At 45.5% G+C, this 18,148-nt stretch overlaps 2 protein-coding genes across 4 annotated transcripts in view; both read left to right on the top strand.

Moving 5' to 3' along the window:
• Positions 1-8,081, top strand: part of cxadr (CXADR Ig-like cell adhesion molecule) — a 51,956-nt gene extending 43,875 nt beyond the window's left edge. Inside the window, exons 4-7 of the mRNA XM_048237298.1 lie at positions 44-193; positions 580-702; positions 1,470-1,608; positions 5,046-8,081. Coding sequence (XP_048093255.1) covers positions 44-193; positions 580-702; positions 1,470-1,608; positions 5,046-5,319 — 686 coding nt within the window. The 3' untranslated portion in view covers positions 5,320-8,081. The remainder of the gene's footprint in view (positions 1-43; positions 194-579; positions 703-1,469; positions 1,609-5,045) is intronic.
• A 6,733-nt stretch (positions 8,082-14,814) lies between these two features.
• LOC125291140 lies at positions 14,815-16,503 on the top strand. 3 transcript variants are annotated; one of them, XM_048237720.1, is made up of 4 exons: positions 14,815-15,097; positions 15,352-15,471; positions 15,571-15,690; positions 15,787-16,499. In XM_048237720.1, exons 1-4 carry the CDS (start codon positions 14,860-14,862, stop codon positions 16,245-16,247), a joined length of 939 nt encoding a protein of 312 aa, XP_048093677.1. In that variant the 5' UTR covers positions 14,815-14,859; the 3' UTR covers positions 16,248-16,499. The 3 variants fall into 3 exon arrangements, with proteins under 3 accessions (XP_048093677.1, XP_048093675.1, XP_048093676.1); XM_048237718.1 differs by having other exon boundaries at positions 14,815-15,220; positions 15,787-16,498; XM_048237719.1 differs by lacking the exon at positions 15,352-15,471 and having other exon boundaries at positions 14,815-15,220; positions 15,787-16,503.
• The last annotated feature ends 1,645 nt before the right edge of the window (positions 16,504-18,148 follow it).

Below are 18,148 nucleotides of genomic sequence, written 5' to 3'. Positions count from 1 at the left end.
TCTCCCTCTCTCCGTCCCTCTCTCCCTCTCTGTTATTGTGCAGTCGCTCCATCTAAGCCGCGGTGCTACTCAGAGGGGGCCACGCAGGTGGGCAAGGACGTGGTGCTGCGCTGCGAGTCGACCGAGGGCACCAGCCCCATCTCCTACACCTGGCAGAGGGACAACAAGCTGCTGCCCGCCTCCGCCGTTCTGGGTAAGACACAGACAGACAGACAATTGTGAAAATATAATAAATGTCATACAGAGAGAAATCACAATCAATGGGATTGAATATGCAACACTTGAATCACTTACATATATAGATAGATAGATACTTTATTGATCCCCAGGGGAAATTCAATTCAATATATACAGTATATTATGTTTCTCACATAAAATATTCATATTCAAAACTAAGAGACCATTGCAAATTTGAATATGACTGTCAACTCATTCGAATGTCACTCAGCCACCATAGGATGACATCATAAAAAAAAATTTTTCCAGAGCTATGTATATTCAAATATTGGTGCAGAATTATTCATGGATATCCTCTTCATCATGTCTTGGTCTCTCCTCCTCCTCCTCCTCCATCCTCAGACCCTGTTGGCGGCACAATCAACATCCGCAATGCTAGCGAGGGTTCCTCCGGGACATACCGTTGCGTGGCCAAGAATCGCGTGGGCGAGCAGGACTGTGTCTACGAGCTGAACGTCATCCCTCGTAAGTACCGCTCCCTCCCCGGCCACTACACATTGTACCACGGCCTCACTCGAAACATCAGACCAAGCCCACACACTCCCCACATCACCCACACTGACATCCCGACACCCTGCCCCCTCCGTGCTGGTGTCCAAAAACATGCCATAGCAGTGACCTCACCCACCCGAGCGCCAGATTTGGCTTCAGGAAGAGACTGTTGTCCATCCTCAAGAGTCACTTTATGAATGTTTCTAAAAGTCAGGACACAAATAGAGCTGCTTTAATCGTTATATTTGTTTAGAGGTTTCCAGGAAGTGGTCACACATTTATTGTTTCATAGAGCCTTGCAAACATGTATAAACCTTTAAGGTGCTCTAAGCGATGTTGGGTAACGTCACTTCTGTAGCTTCTGTAGCTACCTGTTACGCGCAACTTGTCGGTGATTGGCTTGAACAGTTTGTTATGATTTTATGGTCCAGGCTGGACCCGGCTGTTTTTGTTGCCGTTTTTGGATCCTGGGCTGTCCAGAGACCGCTTATTTTTTTTTACAGTGTACTCAGGGGACAGGCAGCTAGCGGATGGTCAGGTGATGTTTGCTGTACGTGACAAAAAATGTTTTAGCTGAGAAACCGCGCATCATCGCTTAGAGCACCTTTATTAAAGTTCCAATTAGTCACTTTGATCGGATACTGGGCATGTTTATGGCTCTATTCTGTCTCAGTTGTGTTCTGAGGTAGACTGTTCTTGAATGATGATGATGATGATGATGATGAGGTGTTCTCCCTCAGCTCCCAACACGGCCGGCATCGTCGCTGCGGCGGTCATCTGCGTGCTCCTCGCCCTCATCATCATCGCCATCATCCTCTTCTGCTGCTGCCGCGCACGTCACCGCAAGAAGTACGAGAAGGAGATCTCCTACGAAATCAGGTAGGCCAGAGTTGACACACACACACGCACACACACATATACACACACATATTGTACACACACACCAAACAGTAAGCCAAGACAGTGTGCTTGTACATTCAAGTTGGTTCCATTTATTGCCATTTTTATCACCTTGACATTTGTATCCATAACTTCTATCCACTTTTCATCCAAAGTGTGTTGCAGCAGCACTTAACCCTTTCTAAGCTGATAAAGAAAGGATTCAGTGTACATTGGCACAAACTTACCTTTCTTCAGACACAGCTCTTCCAAGCTTGACCAAAACCCACTGCCCCAGCACATACGTCAGTTAGCCATTAAAGCTGTATATATATATATATATATATATATATATACTGTATATCCGCAGTGACGCGAAGCACAGGAAAAAACGGCTTGGAGCCGATCAATACCTGTACACCTGAGGCTGCTGGAGCCGGTGACCTTGGCATTGCACCATGCTCCGTGACTGCTGGCCGCTGACACGTCACAGATGCTACAGAGCTACCTATAGCACACTGGAAGTGTGATTAATGACTTCTGATAAATGTTAGCCACGGTTGGATGCTGTGGCTAATGTAAATTTCAGGGCCTATGGGGTTGAAAGCGGACGGCTCATTTTGTGCTTAATGTAGGTGGAGCGGTCGGAGCACAGATGGATGTTAATGGGTGGGGAGCCGAAAGGTTTTTTTGAGCAGGATTGAAATTAGGGTTGAACATTTCTGAATGTTATTTTTATTGTTGTTGTTGTTGTTGTTGTGTGCCTGAAGCATTCGTTGAGTAGCCTCCTGCATGGAAACACAGGGGTGGGAGGTTTCTGTAGTTTCTCTAGGCTGTAGGGAAGATTGTGTGTCTTTGTATGCTGATGTGATGTATGCAGCCGTGCATCTGCCCTGCTGGTCCTCTGTGATTGGTGTGATTGGTCAGGCTGGCCAGCAGGGCTAGGTAGCAACCAGGTCTGAATCAGCCCTGCATGCCTGTGGGTGCATGTCATCGACTGAGTCCTGCTTTCACTTTCAATCCGCGGCTTTGCTCGGCCCGGCCAATCACTCCCTCTCTCTCTCACTCTCTTTCACTCACTCACTCACTCACTCACACACACACACACACACACACACACACACACACACACACACACACACACACACACACACACACATATGCACGCTGTGCACAGCGCAGAGCCAGTATAAAAATGGTTGTCGCGCCATCAGCTCTTTCCCCCCTGCTTTTCTTTAAATGAAAGGCTGGTGTAATCACTTTTAGAGGTCTGTTTGTTCAGTCAATCCCTGCCCAGCTCTATCAATGGCTCTCCCCGGCCCTCTCCCTCCCCTCCCCTCCCCTCCCCTCTCCTCTCCTCCGCCATTGGCTGCCCGGCTGCCCATAGAAACAGCTTTTCAGGAGAGCCCCGAGGTCTGGCTCAGCCCACCCACCCCCCGCTCCCAACCCGCCCCACACTCCCACCCTTCACAGAGGCCCTTCTGCCACCACCCCCACCCCCACCCCCACCACTCTCCCCCGCCGGTGGCCCCGCTGTCTGTCTGTCTATCAGCGCCCAGTGTCACTCCTCCTGGCCTGCCACAAAGGGGATTAGCGGAGAGGGCCCGTCGAGAGGCCAGCCACCTCCATGCAACTCTCCACGGAGCACACATCACCAGCACATAGTCACCTCACTCACTCACACACACTCTGCCTCTCTCTCTGTAATGTCTGTCCTCTCTCTTTCTTTCTCTCTCTCTCTCTCTCTCTCTCTCTCTCTCTCTGCCCCTCTCTCCCTCTTTCTCTCCCTCTGTATCTCTTTCATTCCCTTTGCTCTATTTCTGTGTCCTCTTCTCTGTCTCTCCCTCGTTGTGCTTTTGTTGCTGTTGATTGCTTGTTAATTTGGAGAGGACCGGTGCCCTGGGGCTGGGTGAGGAGTTTGGCCGTTGACACGGGCATTCCTCTGTGTACCCCCCAACCCCCCCCCCCCAACCCCTCGGTCGGCACTCACAGTGGAAGTTGGCACGGTGACGCTGGCACTGATTTCGCCTCCACATCCGTTAGCCAGTCTCTTTCCCTCCCTCTCTCTCTCTTTCCCTGTCTTCCTCTCTCCCTCCCATCGCTGTTGTTCCTCGCCACAGTGAGCTCTGATCAGGTGACTGATTCTGGGAGAACCTGATGAACTGTAAACATGTAAGATTATCCCAACAGTGATGTCAGGCTAGTGTAAATACCGAAACCAGGTGACCCTGCTATCCAAACAAATATGTTCTGTGTGTGAATAGGGTGATGGGCAGAGCAAACATTGCCATCAGAAACCATTTTGGGAAAATGCACACTTGTGTGTCGGGAAGCTTCTCTGCACTGATATCCTACTGCTTCGATAAGGCACGCCTAACATATGTGTTGTTCCAAGGATAATAAACTAGCCGTTGGGAATTTTGAAGATCAGCCTCACTTTTGTTATTTCAGTGGAATGGTTCCCTGATCACACAATCCAGCTTTATTGTGTTCTGTTCTGCCATACCAGAGCGAAGCCTATCCAGCAATCATGACAAACTTCATTAGTGAAATCAGCTCTGCTCAGGAAATCAGGAATAAACATGTCAGTTCTCTTGATTACCTGAGCACACTTGATTTTGCTCAACTAAGACACATACACACAGCACCGCAGGGACACTCCACCACTGCAAATGAAAAAAGACACTTTGAAGACTCAACTGATTTTACATCCTATTTTGAAGTGACTAGAAATTAGTACCATACTAGCCACGTTCATTTCACTAAACAATAGAGTACCGAAGTGTGACGTTCCGTTTTCATGACGACAGTGTCACTGGATCTAAGTAAACTTTCGAAGTGGCTTCAATAGCATTGAATGTAGACATGTGGCATCATTTCTAGCTAATAAATTGTAGGCTATAGCCATTTAAACGTGTTTTGCCTGCTAGGCAGCAGCTTCCCTGGCAGGTGTTATAGAAAAACAAAATTCCAGTGGATATTTCACGTCTTATCAAAGACTGGCGGCTGTTAAGAGTGACGTTCTTAGCAAAAATAAAGCCAAGACACGCCAGTGCATTTAAGGATTTTAACTGCAGGCTGTGAAGTTTAAATTTAAGGAGGAAGCCCATGCTAAACAAAACTCTGTAGTCACTAATTTGATCGTGTTGGTATGAATATGTGTTGTATGTGATTCCTACAGTGTAATAACAACGTCTTAAAAACGTAAGGTTTAATATAGATTAAGAAAGCTACCACTATGGTCACCTCTATGGTTAGATTGGTTTGTTTAGATCCAGTGAAATTGCTGCCTTGACATCGCTACGTCATGCCTTCGGTACTCTATCGTTTATTTCATATGGAAGGTTCCCTTCTGTATTCTAATTCTGTATTCTGTATTCTATAGTGTTCTATGGTATATTTAACCCTCTCTTTGTTCTCTTCTCTTCCTTTCTCAGAGAGGACGTGCCCCCTCCTAAGAGCCGTGTGTCGACAGCGCGCAGCTTCACCAGCGTGGGCAGCCAGCGCTCCTCCCTGGGCTCCATGTCGCCCTCCAACCTGCACGAGTACACCAAGCCACAGTACGACAAGATCCCCTCGGATGAGTTCGAGCGGCCCCCTAGCCACGCACCCCTGCCGCCCCCTGGCAAGCCCGTGGGTCCCAACCTTAGCCGCATGGGCGCCATCCCAGTCATGATCCCCGCCCAGAACAGGGATGGATCCATCGTGTAGCGACCCCCACCCCCCCACCCTCATCACCGTGCAGCGCCAGGTCTCTCCGTGTGACTGTGTGACTGTGTGTGTGCGTGCATGCATGTGTGTGAGTGTGTGTGTGACTGTGTGTGTGCGTGCATGCATGTGTGTGAGTGTGTGCGTGACTGTGTGTTTGAGTAATTGTATGAAAACCCCACAACGCACTCAACACCTGGACAAACAGAAGATGGTAGATGAGACTGGAAGGAAGAAAAAGAAACACATGTATTGACTTTCAGAACTTTTCCTGACCTGAAGAAGACGAGTGATTGACATGCTTTATGGTCTGTAGGGTGAATGGGAGTTCACTTCACCTGTTTTTATTGTTGTAAATAGCCCAGTGCATGATATCTTTTTAAGTTTAGATGATCCTGTCAAATGAAATCTTAGGGTGAAAATGATTTATAAAAAGGTTTTCACATGGATACATAGTAATATTCTCTGTAAAAACCAACAATGCTTCAACTAAATTAGACATCTGATCATGATATTGTGCTGAAAGCTTTAGCACCTACTCTTTACCTTTTTATGAATTTGGCCTTTTGTTTTACCTCTGTCCAGGTTCCCACCATTTTACATGACCACATGTCTCAGGATATGGCTAAGTGATGCTCATGAAATGTAATGTTTAACAACTCCGCAGTCTCCAATCAGAAGGATTTGCTACATCATTTAAGCCTTCCAGGGCTGTTTGCGAATTTCTTTCATGTGCCCTTAGTGGGCTTTTCTTTTGTTCATTTTTTAAAAATATTTTTCAAGAGATTGTTTGAAGGATAGATATTTACTGTCTATTTTTTCTTTTCTTTTTTAATTAAGATCTTTTACACAACCCTTAGTGGGAGTCTGGGACGCCCACACTCCTCTTGTCTTTTCCTTGTACAAGTGCCATGTGGTTGGCGGGCTCTAGTAATCTGCTGAGCTGAGCTCCCCTCTCCTCCTCCTCCTCCTGCTCCTTCTCCACCTCTTGACCGTTTTTAGCGCCCTTGGCTTGGTGGTGGAGTGGTTCAAAAAGAAGGCTTTTGATTGGTGGGTCTTTGTTTCTCCTCGCGTGGCTACTGCGCTCCCCCTCCACACACACAACTCTCCTCTCCTCGTTACAGGGCCGTTCCAAAGACCGAGTGTGTAGGTGTGTGTGTGTGTGTTGGTTTTTAGGGAGTAGCGGGGACTTGGGCCGGTGGGGGTCATTCTTTGTTCACAGGGCACTCATATTTGATTAGATTTGACTACAAACGGACCTGTCAACTCTATTCACCTCAGAGTTGCTCTACTCCCACAGTTGATATTACATATCAACATATCAGCATATTGGAGGCCCCATGTCCCCTTAATGACACACACACACACACACAGCATTTCTCTGATTACATAACATTTTTTATAACAATGCCCACCATCCAGCTCTTCTCATCCCATGTGTGTACATATAAGTATTAATCGCCTTGTGTGTCTAATTGAAAATATGAAGTATCCCACTTCTGGGTCTGTGGTGAGCTGTATTATTTGCACCATTGGTCAGATTATTTAATTGAAGGATTAACTAAACGAGTCACAGTAGAAAACTGACTTTGAGCGCAAAAAGCCCTCCGTGAATACCCCCTCGCCCGAGACCATAGCGAGTCTGAAATGACCCCTGCAGTACATGTGCCTTGACCGTGCTGGCTTTGCATAGACTAATGCAAAGGATGTAGCTGACAAAACACTCACACACCAGCGTGGTCGGTGGCACTGACTTAGGTTGGCACAAACCAGTGTGGTGTATGGTGACGGGAATACTTTGTATACGTGATACAGATACTCGGTAGGAATGCATTGCACCCTGGTCAGGTTTGGTTGTGAAGGTCGCCAAACACTGTTTTCAAACTGACCTCGTTCACCTCAAATGTTTAGCTGTGAGTTTTGAGTCCGAGTTTTAGTCAAATCATCAGCTCAGTATCAAAATGTCTATCTCCAAGCATTCATTTACAGTCTCTCCCTTGGAAGGAGACTTTTTAAACATCTGTTTCAGATTTCATTTTTTATGAACATTGTTTCTGTTTTAATGTGTATGTATATACTGTAATTTTGATTCTGAGTGTTAGTTTCATTCAAATGAACTGTGTACGATAACTACTCGCTCACATGCTGTTCTTAGCAAGTGTAAATCTGAAGATAACATTTTTGGGGGTGGTGTGGGAAGGTATAATGACTTTATACATAAGTGAAGAGGATTGTGTACAGACTCACGCAGGTGAAGGCTATAGAGAGAATGTATCTGATTTCTGGATTCAGAAGAAACATTTGCAAACAAACGTGCTGGAATTCATTTTCTTTTTGGGTAAACAGAAAAGAATAGGTGAAAGGCCTCTTAAATGTTCTTCACTGTGGAGACAGAGGGGCCATTCATTCTTCTGCAAGCCCTCATGGCTGAATGTTGTCCCCTGATTTTTTTAATTTTTTTTGGATAGGGTCCAGGTAGTCCTTTAGTAGCATAGACATCTAGCCATTCACCTGCTGATCTCAAATCAAATGTCAGTAGTGATTAAGTGAAATTGTACAGTTCCTTGAAGTTAAATGGCAATTACTACTTCTAATATCATTAACTGTAGATTTGAAAAAGTGGTACTAATATTGTTTGAAGATATTCTCCTTTTTTCTTTCTTTTTTGGTTTGCACATTATGTAAAAACCTTAGTTCTTTTTCTTTTGTGTGTGTAATTTTGTGATGTATTTTTAAATAATAAAAGAAACTGGAAAAACGACAAATGGCCTCTCTCGTCTCCACCTTTCCCGTCGCCTTTCCACCTTCGTCCTCCGTCTGGGTGAGCAGCTGTTGTTTAGTGTCGCCGAAATTAAAAATCGGTCTCATCCCCGTCCCCATCTCTCCTCTCTCTTTCTCTTTCTCCTCTCTCTCTCTCTGCTGTCTGCAAATTCTCTCTTATGCCTGTGCAGTCCTGTGGCTTTGCGGGGTGATTAATTTTTATCTCCCACCGATTTCCACCTTCTAACTCCAGGTGAGGTGACTCTCTACCCGCCTAATGACTGCGATTAATCAATGAGCCGTGAGGGCAAACGAAAGAGAGAGAGACGGTTGTGCCGACGGCATTGACCAGGGGCTGGAGGCTAGCAGCAGGGTGACTGATGTTCAGATTCATCCGACTGCATTGAGCCTTTGGGGCTGCTTAGTCAAACAGACTCCACGACTGGGTGATTTTTACCTGCAGCAGATAGCCTGCCAGATATTGTACTTCGCTTGTAATGCTGGTGGGTGCCGGGGGGGGGTTATCCACATCAGTCGTTAGCTGAGCAGGTGATTAGTCATCGGGAGGCTGGTTTATCTGACAGCCCCACCGTATGTGTGGGCAGTATCCAGTACCAATCTCCAAATCCTGGCTAAATGAGGGGGAGGCCGACTGACTGCTCCATGGCTGCCTCTGATTCAAGGCTCTGGCCTTCAGCTTGAGTGAATCAGTGGGTGGTTCTCCCATGGGAATCCATTCTCATCATGGGCTCCACTAAGATAATACCATCAGCAGAGATTTATTATAACCACCAGTTGATGGTTTACCATTTCAACTGCACGCCCCCTCTGTAGTTAATATTTGATCACACAAGCCAAGGTCCTACACATGGCTAGGCAATCACAAAAACAATAGAAGACATTGTTGCAGATGTGCTTTGGAATTAATGTGTGTCAAGTCGATATGTTTTTCTTCAAATGGAATGCCATTACCTCACTGAGATCATAATCAAAATAGTTTAAAACATTTTTTTTTTTAAATAGAAAATTACATTAAGCCAGTTAATTAATGCCTACTGGCAATCATTTTGAACGATTGACAGAGTTAGTCATGGACTCCACTCCCTATAGTGATGTAGTTCCTTCTCCTGAATATTTAATGGCCTAAGTCTCACCAGAGTGGCACTCTGTTATCATTACTGACCATTGTGTACTTGAGCCCTTGGGCTCTGATCAATGGCAAATTGCCATTTTGTATCTGAGCAGTTGACTGGTGGCCTGTAAATAGACTAATGGATTAGGCCGCAATGAAACAGATGCCCATAGCCATAATTGAGTGTCAATAATGAATAGCACCCCAGAGTAGGCTCTCCACTGATCGATGGCTTGTTGAGAGCAGCCACGGCCGCTAACGACCCCTCGGAATAGTTCTCTCTCATTAGATGCTGTTTGTGTAGCTTGCCGAAACCATAACACTGCCATTATACGAATTTCGGCGTAAATGATCGCATTACAAAGTGGACGTGTTAATTGAGCGATCGCGCACACTGTGCCCTCAAAACAGCCATCAAAAAGACATTAGTGTGGGCAGTAAATTGCTGATGCAAAGGGACTGTAATGGTGTCCGCCTGTCATTTTCCTTATGGGCCTTCTAAAAAAACAAAAAGTCCTCTTTTCTACCCCCACTTCTCACTCTCACGTCACTTGCTCTCCCCGTTCCTTTCTCATTCTTGAATTTGAATTTACACAGGGTATTAATCTGCCATAAAGGAACCACCTTTTCCGACTAATTCCACCTATTGTCCTCAGACCGCCGGAGCAAGGAGGGAAGAACATGCCCTGGCTTTTTTTTTTTTTAAGCACCTGGGGATTTGCAAGCCGTACGGTCAACCCACCATCTCCTCCCCTTTCCATTTCCGTACTTGAAGGCATTAATTGTTTGCTCAAATGCTGGAGTGAGCCAGTGGGGCTTGATGGGGAGGACGGTGCGGGGGGCAACAGCTCATTGGCTGTCGACGAGGGTTTCCTAGGCAACCTTATCAGGTTGTACACAGTTTGAGCAGGCTCGGTGAGGGAAACGATTTATCTTGTACGCCTTGTACGCTCTACTGCTGACAAAAAGGATGCACTAAAAGCACTACTCTGATCAAACTACTCCTCTTCCTGCAAGAAAGCAAAAAAAAAAAGTAATTCCAATGGGAAGAAGAAGGAGCTGGGGGCTGTTTTTGGGAATGTGATGGTTCTCATGAGAGGACTGAGAGACCCACCCACCCACCCCCAACCCCCAGATGCTCACCATGCTTCAGATTAGGACGTCGTCTGTCTCTTCTCTCCTCCTCCCGTGCCTCTCCACACCTCCGCATTCCTTCCATAAAGCAAATACGAGTAGGAGGGGATTTGTGTCTGCCCTTGTAAGAAAACATCCATTTCTTTGTCCATATTTGAAGCGCTGCGCTTTTCTGGCTGCCTCCATATCTGGGTCAGGCCCCAGCCTTCGCCGGTAGAACTGGGCTGTACTTACACAGCCTACGGCTTCAGCAGCCTGTCAATTGGAGGAGACTTGAGTGACCTTTGACCTCCTTTGGTGCTCATTTACACCATAGCCGTGCTATCACAAGCCACCGGCTATTTTTAAAACAGTCCCTTGGGGATGGCAGGAGTGCAGTCATCTGAAATATGTATTTTATGTCTTACCCACGGCTTATGGTTCTACATTTGTGATCAGAACAGTGGATTCTTCACACCGACAGGTACATTTGGTCCGCACACACTGGAGGGAGAATAGAGGGAATCCATTAAATAGCTTTATGCAAGGTGCCGTTAAGGCGGCAGCACTTAGCGCATCTGCCAGAATGACTTTGGCGCGTGCGTGAGGTGAAATCCTTCTCCTTATAAAGGTGCCTTGGCCATATTTCTCTCAGGGAGGGATGGAGGGGTGGTTGCTGTGAAGGTCTCTCTCTCTCACTTTCTCTCCCTCTCTCTGTTTGTGAGTATGTGTGTGTGTGTGTGTGTCTGTCTGTAAGTGTGTCTGAGAGTCTGTGCCTGTTAATAAGAGGACGGAGGAGGTCAGGTAGACAGAGAGGAACAGACAGACACGTGCTCAGCAGGTGAGGGGGTTTAATATCTCTCCCCCTCCCCTTCCCGCTGCCTCTATCTCAGCATGGGCACAGACAAGAGAGGGACTGCCTCTGATCAACTGCCTGTCAGTGGCGTCTGCTCCTAATCTACATCGTCTGATGTCAGATTGGAAAATAAAGCGGGGCTCCTGCCAAGCCAGGAGGCTATTGAAGGAGTGTGTGTGTGTGTGTGTGTGTGTGTGTGTCTGTGTGGGTGTGTGTGTGTGTGTGTAAGGGGGGTTTGGGTGTTTACAAAGGTTTACTCACTATACGTTGAGCTCCATTCATCTCTCCAGCCTCCTCTGGATTCCATTACAGGTATAGTCAGTGAGTGCACTGTGTGTGGAGTGTAATGGTGATGGTGGAGGAAATTAGAAATGCCAGTTCAATGCAGCGATGATGAGTTTTTTTCCCTCTCTCACCGCCCCCAAACACACCGTCTTCTCTCTCCCCCTCCTCTTCTATTGGTCTTTAGTCTTTCTCCTTGTCTTATTGGGGTCATCTCCTTTATTACCATGGATGATGGTGGTGATGTATCGAGTGTGTGTGTGTGTGTGTGTGTGTGTGTGCAACAGACCATCATCAAGCCTCTCCCATGGGAGAGCAGAGGTCACACAACTTATTTAGTCCAGTTCTCTCTCTCTCTCTCTTTCCCCCCTCTCTCTCTATCTCTCTCCCTCTCTCTCGTGCTCTCCGTCTCCCGACCTCTCGTTCTTTATCTGTCGATCGCTGGCTGGAGCCCCCATCGGAGATGACAGAATCGCACCCCAGAGCTATTTCCAGGCAGGCAATTAGAGTGCCCTGTCTCCATACCTCTCACACAAGCATCCGTGTCCAGCATCAGACCCAGATCGCCCCCGGGACCTACCCATCACCTGCAGAGCTCTGTGCTGGGGGGCTCTGGGGCCAGGGTTGATGTGTCGGATAATTTGGCCATCCTCCGGAGAAGGGGCCCGTAGATTGTTTTTATGCCGGGATAATGGCTCCGGGGGACAGGCAGGGTCAGGCCGCCGATGAAGGCGCTGGTAATTGGCTCTGAGTTCTGACCATGTGGTTGGCCCCAATGCCTGTGTGTGTGTGTGTGGGTGGGTGTGTGGGTGTGAGAGGGGGCAGGGGTCTGTCACACAATAAAAGAGACGGGGGGGGCACGAAGGAGCAAGATTGGCATGGTTGGACATCTGGAGAATCTCCCAGTCACACTAATGGGTTTGTTGGGTGCACACAGCACAGCAGTATACACCTGAGTGAAAATGTATTGTATATTTTAGGAAGTTTCTTTTGGGGTTGCATATTGTGTAATTACGAATGATGTTCGGGAGTGTTTAAGTTCTGGAAATGGCCGTTTTCCGGTCTTGACGGTGTTGCTGCAGAGCTTCTGTAACAGCAGCAGCAGCAGCAACATTTCTTTATCTGCTCACTCCATCAGACTGTAAAAATAAAGTTTGTCATGCGAGGGCCTGAGAGTGAACACAGACCAGACCACCCTCTCTCTTCAGCGAGCAAGTGTTCTCGTGCTCGTGATTCCAGCTCGTGCAAGACACACTGGCTCCAGGTTTAATGGCCCCCATATTAGTGAGCATAAAAATCCATACAGCCGCTGGGGCCAAGCGCCTCACAGGAGATAGTGGCACTTTATTCCCCCCAGGAGAGAATGGTATTCACACAGGTCAGGCCCGTCACTCTGGAGCTGGAGGGGAGATCTGCCTTGACATTTAATAGAGGTTGTTGACATAAATAATGCACATATTCCTGACCGAAAGTATTCTGTCACTGATGTATAACAGAATGAAATCAGTTATGTTCCAGTCTGGGTTATTGTATTTATGGTAAATTAGATATTGTGACATTTCTGAGGCAGATAGATAATGTAATAAGATCAGATAGACAATAGGGGTTTATGCGGCAGCTTTTGTATATGAACAGCATGGCTGAAAGTCATCAGCCTATTTACTAGGAGATAGATTAAAGCCGGTTGGGAGGCTTAGAACAATACATAGACATGATCACCATGTTGGACCGGGGGAAGAGTGTGAGTGTGTTGTGTTTGACTGTGATTATAAATGCTGAGAGAGACATGAGTATTTCCACATAATCTGCTTTTCAGCTCAGATGGCACTGAGACTTGATGAGGAGAAGCGTAAGCAATCTGATGTCGAACTGGAGACTAGAAACAAGACTGATTTTTTTTCTCATTACAGGAAATCAGAAACCAATGTGCAAATTGATTGGTTTAGTTCCAAAGTGGGAAGTTTTAATAAAATGATATGATGCTTCTTTTGCCAATTGCCTTTTCACATTAGTGAGTAGGAGTGTTTTAATGTGAGGTCCAGTTGTGTTATTTATAGATAGCCTACTGCATCTCCCTCCACAATTGTTAGCTCCCCTGGTGAAGTTGAGTAAGAGAGGTATGAAAAATAATACATTTGGCAATGCATACTATTCCCACATGGAAGGCAATGAGGAAATATCCAATCTTGCAAGAGGCAAATCTCTGAGGACAAAAATGCATCACCAAGACATCAATATTTTTAACATTTGTTTTTTGCTTACTGGAATAGGCTAGTGTGTGAATTATTTGTGAAAGTAAATTGCGACTTTTTAAAGAAATGTTGAAAGGGTCGTCTGTTCACTGGAACTTCAATAAATTATCTTATTATAGTTAGGTTTTGAATGTTTATGGTTTTTGTTAATGTGAAAACTGTTATTTACATTGTTGCGAGTTGTTTTTATTGTTGACATTTTATATTCTTATTGATATTGTTGTTATTGTTACTATTACTATTATGCTAAATGTAGACTTTTTCAACTTTATTTCAAACTTATTTTTAACTATTGTAGTGTTCATACTGTAAGTACAGTAAGACAAACTTATCATATCTTTAACATATTGTAATTTGTAATAAACTAGCATCTGTCGTTGGGTGTCTGGAGTCTGGATTGAGTGCTGAAGTAAGGAGCTCTGATGGTGACGTCGGGAGCCATGAAGCAACAAACTGTCGCTGTCTAAAGCCACCGAGCTGCTGATCAGCAAGAAGATCGCCCAACATGACTTCAGACTGTTCTGTTCTTCTGGTGCTCTCCAGACTGGCAGTGAAAAATCCGGGTTGGTCAGTTGTAACTTTAAAGAACTTTGTTGGCATTGCATCGGTTGTGGAGACACAGCTGTGTGCAGGCTCACGTGGGTCATCATTGCCCTTGGACATTTCCAGCTGATTGGAAATTGGACTAATTTAACATGATTTTTCTTTTTCATTTTGTTTTCTTTTTTTACTTTTTTTTCATTCATTTTTGTTGTTTTCTGTCTTGTATGTCCTGGCGACTACGCCGCTCCCTTCCGGCATCTTTTGTGTTTGTTATTTTTTAAATGTATTTGTCATGTTTTGGTGTCATGGGTATGCTGGCGACTACGCCACTCTGTCTGGCATCTATTTTTGTTATGTGTCAATGACAATGTCTGTGGAGCGCTTTGGGTTGCACTCTGTGCATGTCCTGTATTGAATGAACATTCTAAAAACCCTTTGTTGCTGCTTCAGATTTGAAAGACATTATTGCCATGACAACTTCAGGTAGAATGTTTATTTACAGAACTCTGAAGATTCCATTCCAAATTGTGCAAAGTAGATTTTTGAGTGAATTCCTAGAATCTGCTCAGTCTTATTAGACACTTCCAAGTGAACAGGTGAGAATAATGAAGCTCTGCGAACTTTTCAGCTGCTGTCTACCGGTCCAAAAGAAGAAGCACAGGAATGAGAGGGTTGACACCAGCAACAAGAAGAAAAGAAAGGAGGCTAAGCACTTCAAGAAGGAGATGGCAGACAGGAGGAGAAAGGAGACTCTTGAGATGGACATCTCCAAGGTGCAGAGTGTGGAGACTGTAGTAGTGTCTCTGGATGAGGTGAAGAATGGGCCTGCAGAGAGACTTGAAGGTGAATATGCAGTGATCGCTATCCACCATGCTGAGATGGCTAATGCTAGGCCTGTGTCTCGCCCAAGAGCTGAGAAAGAGAACATCAGTGAGCCTAATCAAGAGACCAGCAAAGAGGACTGCAGTAAGCATCACGTTTTCAGATAGTGGGTTATGGTTATGGTTATGGGATTTGGCAGACGCCTTTGTCCAAAGCGAATAGCCTAAAAGAATCAAAATGGACTTATTAATAAAAATAATCATCTCTCTCCACAGCCCTGAACGAGTCATCTGTTGACCAAGGGACACCTCAGCTGGGTAAGGGGGCCGGTAGTAGCCCATCTCCGCTGCATGTTGATGGAGATGGTCATCGGGAGTTCAGCAAAGAGGACTGCAGTAAGTATCACATTTTCAGATGGTTGAATAGAGTTGAAATTGACATTTCAATGTTATCAAACTTACTAATTATAATCATAATTGTACCTCTATCCACAGTCCTGATTGAATCATCTGTTGACCACGGGACACCTCAGCTGGACGAGGGGGGCGGTAGGAGTCCATCTCCGCTGCATGTTGATGGAGATGGTCATCGAGAGTTCAGCAAAGAGGACTGCAGTAAGTATCACATTTTCAGATGGTTGAATAGAGTTGAAATGGACACTTTAATGTTGTCAGACTTACTAATTATAATAATTTCATTTCTCTCCACAGACACAAAAAAGTCATCTGTTGACTACGGGACACCTCAGCTGGACGAGGGGGATGGTAAGAACCCAACCCCACTGCATGGTGGTGGAGACGGAGCAGGACCTGTGCCTCGTCTGAAACTGGACTGGCACAAATACCAGCTTACAGTCGGGAAGCCCACAGCACAGGCTGGTGCATGGCGCACCGCTGACACCCCTGAGGAGAAAGATGTGATGGAGGAAGAGAGGGTGAAAATCCTGCATGGATTTTTTGAGAGGAGGGGCATTACTACCCAGAATACAACCACACAGACCACATTGACCACTGAGGAAGAGAAGCCCACACCACAGTCTGCTGTGTGGCACACTAAAATCCCTGAAGAGAGAAACGAAGAGAAGAGGAAAATTCTGCACGGATTTGTAAAGAGAAGGGGCCTTACTGCATGTAGGCCAAGGAGGGAATTCAATACACAATTAAATGGATAGATAGCCTACATAACATTGCAGAAACATTGCAGAAACATAAGTATATAGACTTTTTTGATCCCGTGAGGGAAATTTGTGTTTACAATAAATACATTTCATTTCATAAGGCATTTCATTTTATAAGGCATCGTGTTGTTCTTGTCTTATGCAATGTTACACTTGAGTTAAGAGACTGTACCAAGCAGACAGCGCCCTCCCCAATTACTGGCACCCCTTGAGTAAAAATGTATAAATCTCACAATGAAAACAATTAGGAAAAGTCCAGTCTTGAAAGGAAGCAAATTTATTCTGTTACTCCATTAAGAAATAAATATATATTTAAAAAAAAAAAAAACACTTGCCAGAATCATTGGTATCCCTCCATATAATAGGCTTCTCTCTAAAGCTGATAAAACAGCTCTTAGTCTTACTAATCATCTTAGTCATCTAATAAAGTTACAGAATACAAAACAAGGGATTTGAGACTTGCTCTCTACAGAATCTCCAGATCATCCAGAGCCACTGGAGGGGGGGGGGAAACAGCCCCAAAACCAAGCAGATATGTGTAAGGATGGGTCAGGATGGGGCTCTATTTAGTATAGTCATCCTTCTATATCCACCAAACTGACCTTGAGTTCAGTTCAACTTTGAATTAATCTGACCATCAAGCATAATTACATTCAAAGTCCCAGTAGCATTTAGTGGCTCCAGCAACTTACATTTGTAATTAAATAACAGGAAAGGCTTTTTTTCTATCCTGCCTTTTTAATATAGCATGGAGGGTGGTCATCCCTATGTTCCCCGGGTCCTATGTTCCCCGCTCGGGGATAGGGTTAGGGTTAGGGTCCTATGTTCCCCGGTCCCATATCAAAGCGGGGAACATAGGACCCAGGGAATATACAGTAGGTACGCTCCCCATGGAGGTTGCACCTGATGTTTTTTTCCAGGCGAGTTGGTGACCCCAAGATGCTACCCTTTTCTGAAATGTAGGCCTATTATTTGCCTTGTGTGTGTGTGTGTGTGTGTGTGTGTGTGTGTGTGTGTGTGTGTGTGTGTGTGTGTGTGTGTGTGATCGTGCGTGCGCAGACGTAGTCTCTCTGTGTGTGTTCTGCCTTTCCTGTGTCCAAGTCCTGCCTCCTCTTTGATTGCCGGAAATGGAGTTCCTGGTTGGGCTGATTGGACAGCGCTTAAAAGGCCTGAGATGGCATCATCGGGACAGGGCCACTGTGCCAGACAGCAGAGCCGTGGTTGTGGGAATTGTGGATGACTGTGTGCATTGTATTGTATTGTGTTGTGCTGTGAGTGTGGGTCTCCGAGTCTCCGACAGCTTCTGCTGTGTGATAGTGCCGGCATGTTCATTAGACCTGCTCAGAGCCAAAACTACTTTGTTGTAGTGTGTTCCGGGGTTGGAAATGAAAACAAGTGAGTGCCAGGGCTGGCTACTTTGTAGCATGTGTTGAAGACAACAAATACCTTTGCGCCAGGGTGTGCTGAGGTTGGCAATCGTACTCCCTATTGGGTGTGTGTTTGTTTTTGCTTTCTTTTGCTAGTTTTATTATTGTCCAGTGTTTAAATATGGCAGGCGTAACAGAACTCACTCACATGCTCATTCTCATTTAAATGGTGCTTTCCCTTTATGTCTTTCTCATGTTACGTAAGGAATGACTAGGAGCGTTTGACCTCTGTCACCTTATTTTTATACCTCAGTGAATCAGGAAGTCATGGATTACTGCTTGAAAGGTTAGAGACACTGATTTATTCAAAGAAGTTAAATAAAAATGGAAAAGCTGCTTCAGTTACATTTGGTAATTATCCAGTGTTAAACTAATTGACCAATTGGTCAATTTCTTATAGCCAATAAGTGTGAAGTGTGCTATATATTGATGTGTCCTCTGCAAATGACAAGCATTTACTGTACTTGA

This window comes from Alosa alosa, chromosome 2 (genome assembly GCF_017589495.1).
Source record: "Alosa alosa isolate M-15738 ecotype Scorff River chromosome 2, AALO_Geno_1.1, whole genome shotgun sequence".
Classification (NCBI taxonomy): Eukaryota; Metazoa; Chordata; class Actinopteri; order Clupeiformes; family Clupeidae; genus Alosa; species Alosa alosa.
Note: the sequence above shows the minus strand (reverse complement) of the source record. Positions and strands in the feature narration are given on the sequence as shown.

Coding starts and splice junctions, on each gene's coding strand:
- LOC125291140 (XM_048237718.1), top strand. CDS start 14,860: ATGAAGCTCTGCGAACTTTTCAGCTGCTGTCTACCGGTCCAAAAGAAG. Junction 15,472..15,570: donor GTTCAGCAAAGAGGACTGCA/GTAAGTATCACA, acceptor CTCTATCCACAG/TCCTGATTGAATCATCTGTT. Junction 15,691..15,786: donor GTTCAGCAAAGAGGACTGCA/GTAAGTATCACA, acceptor TTCTCTCCACAG/ACACAAAAAAGTCATCTGTT.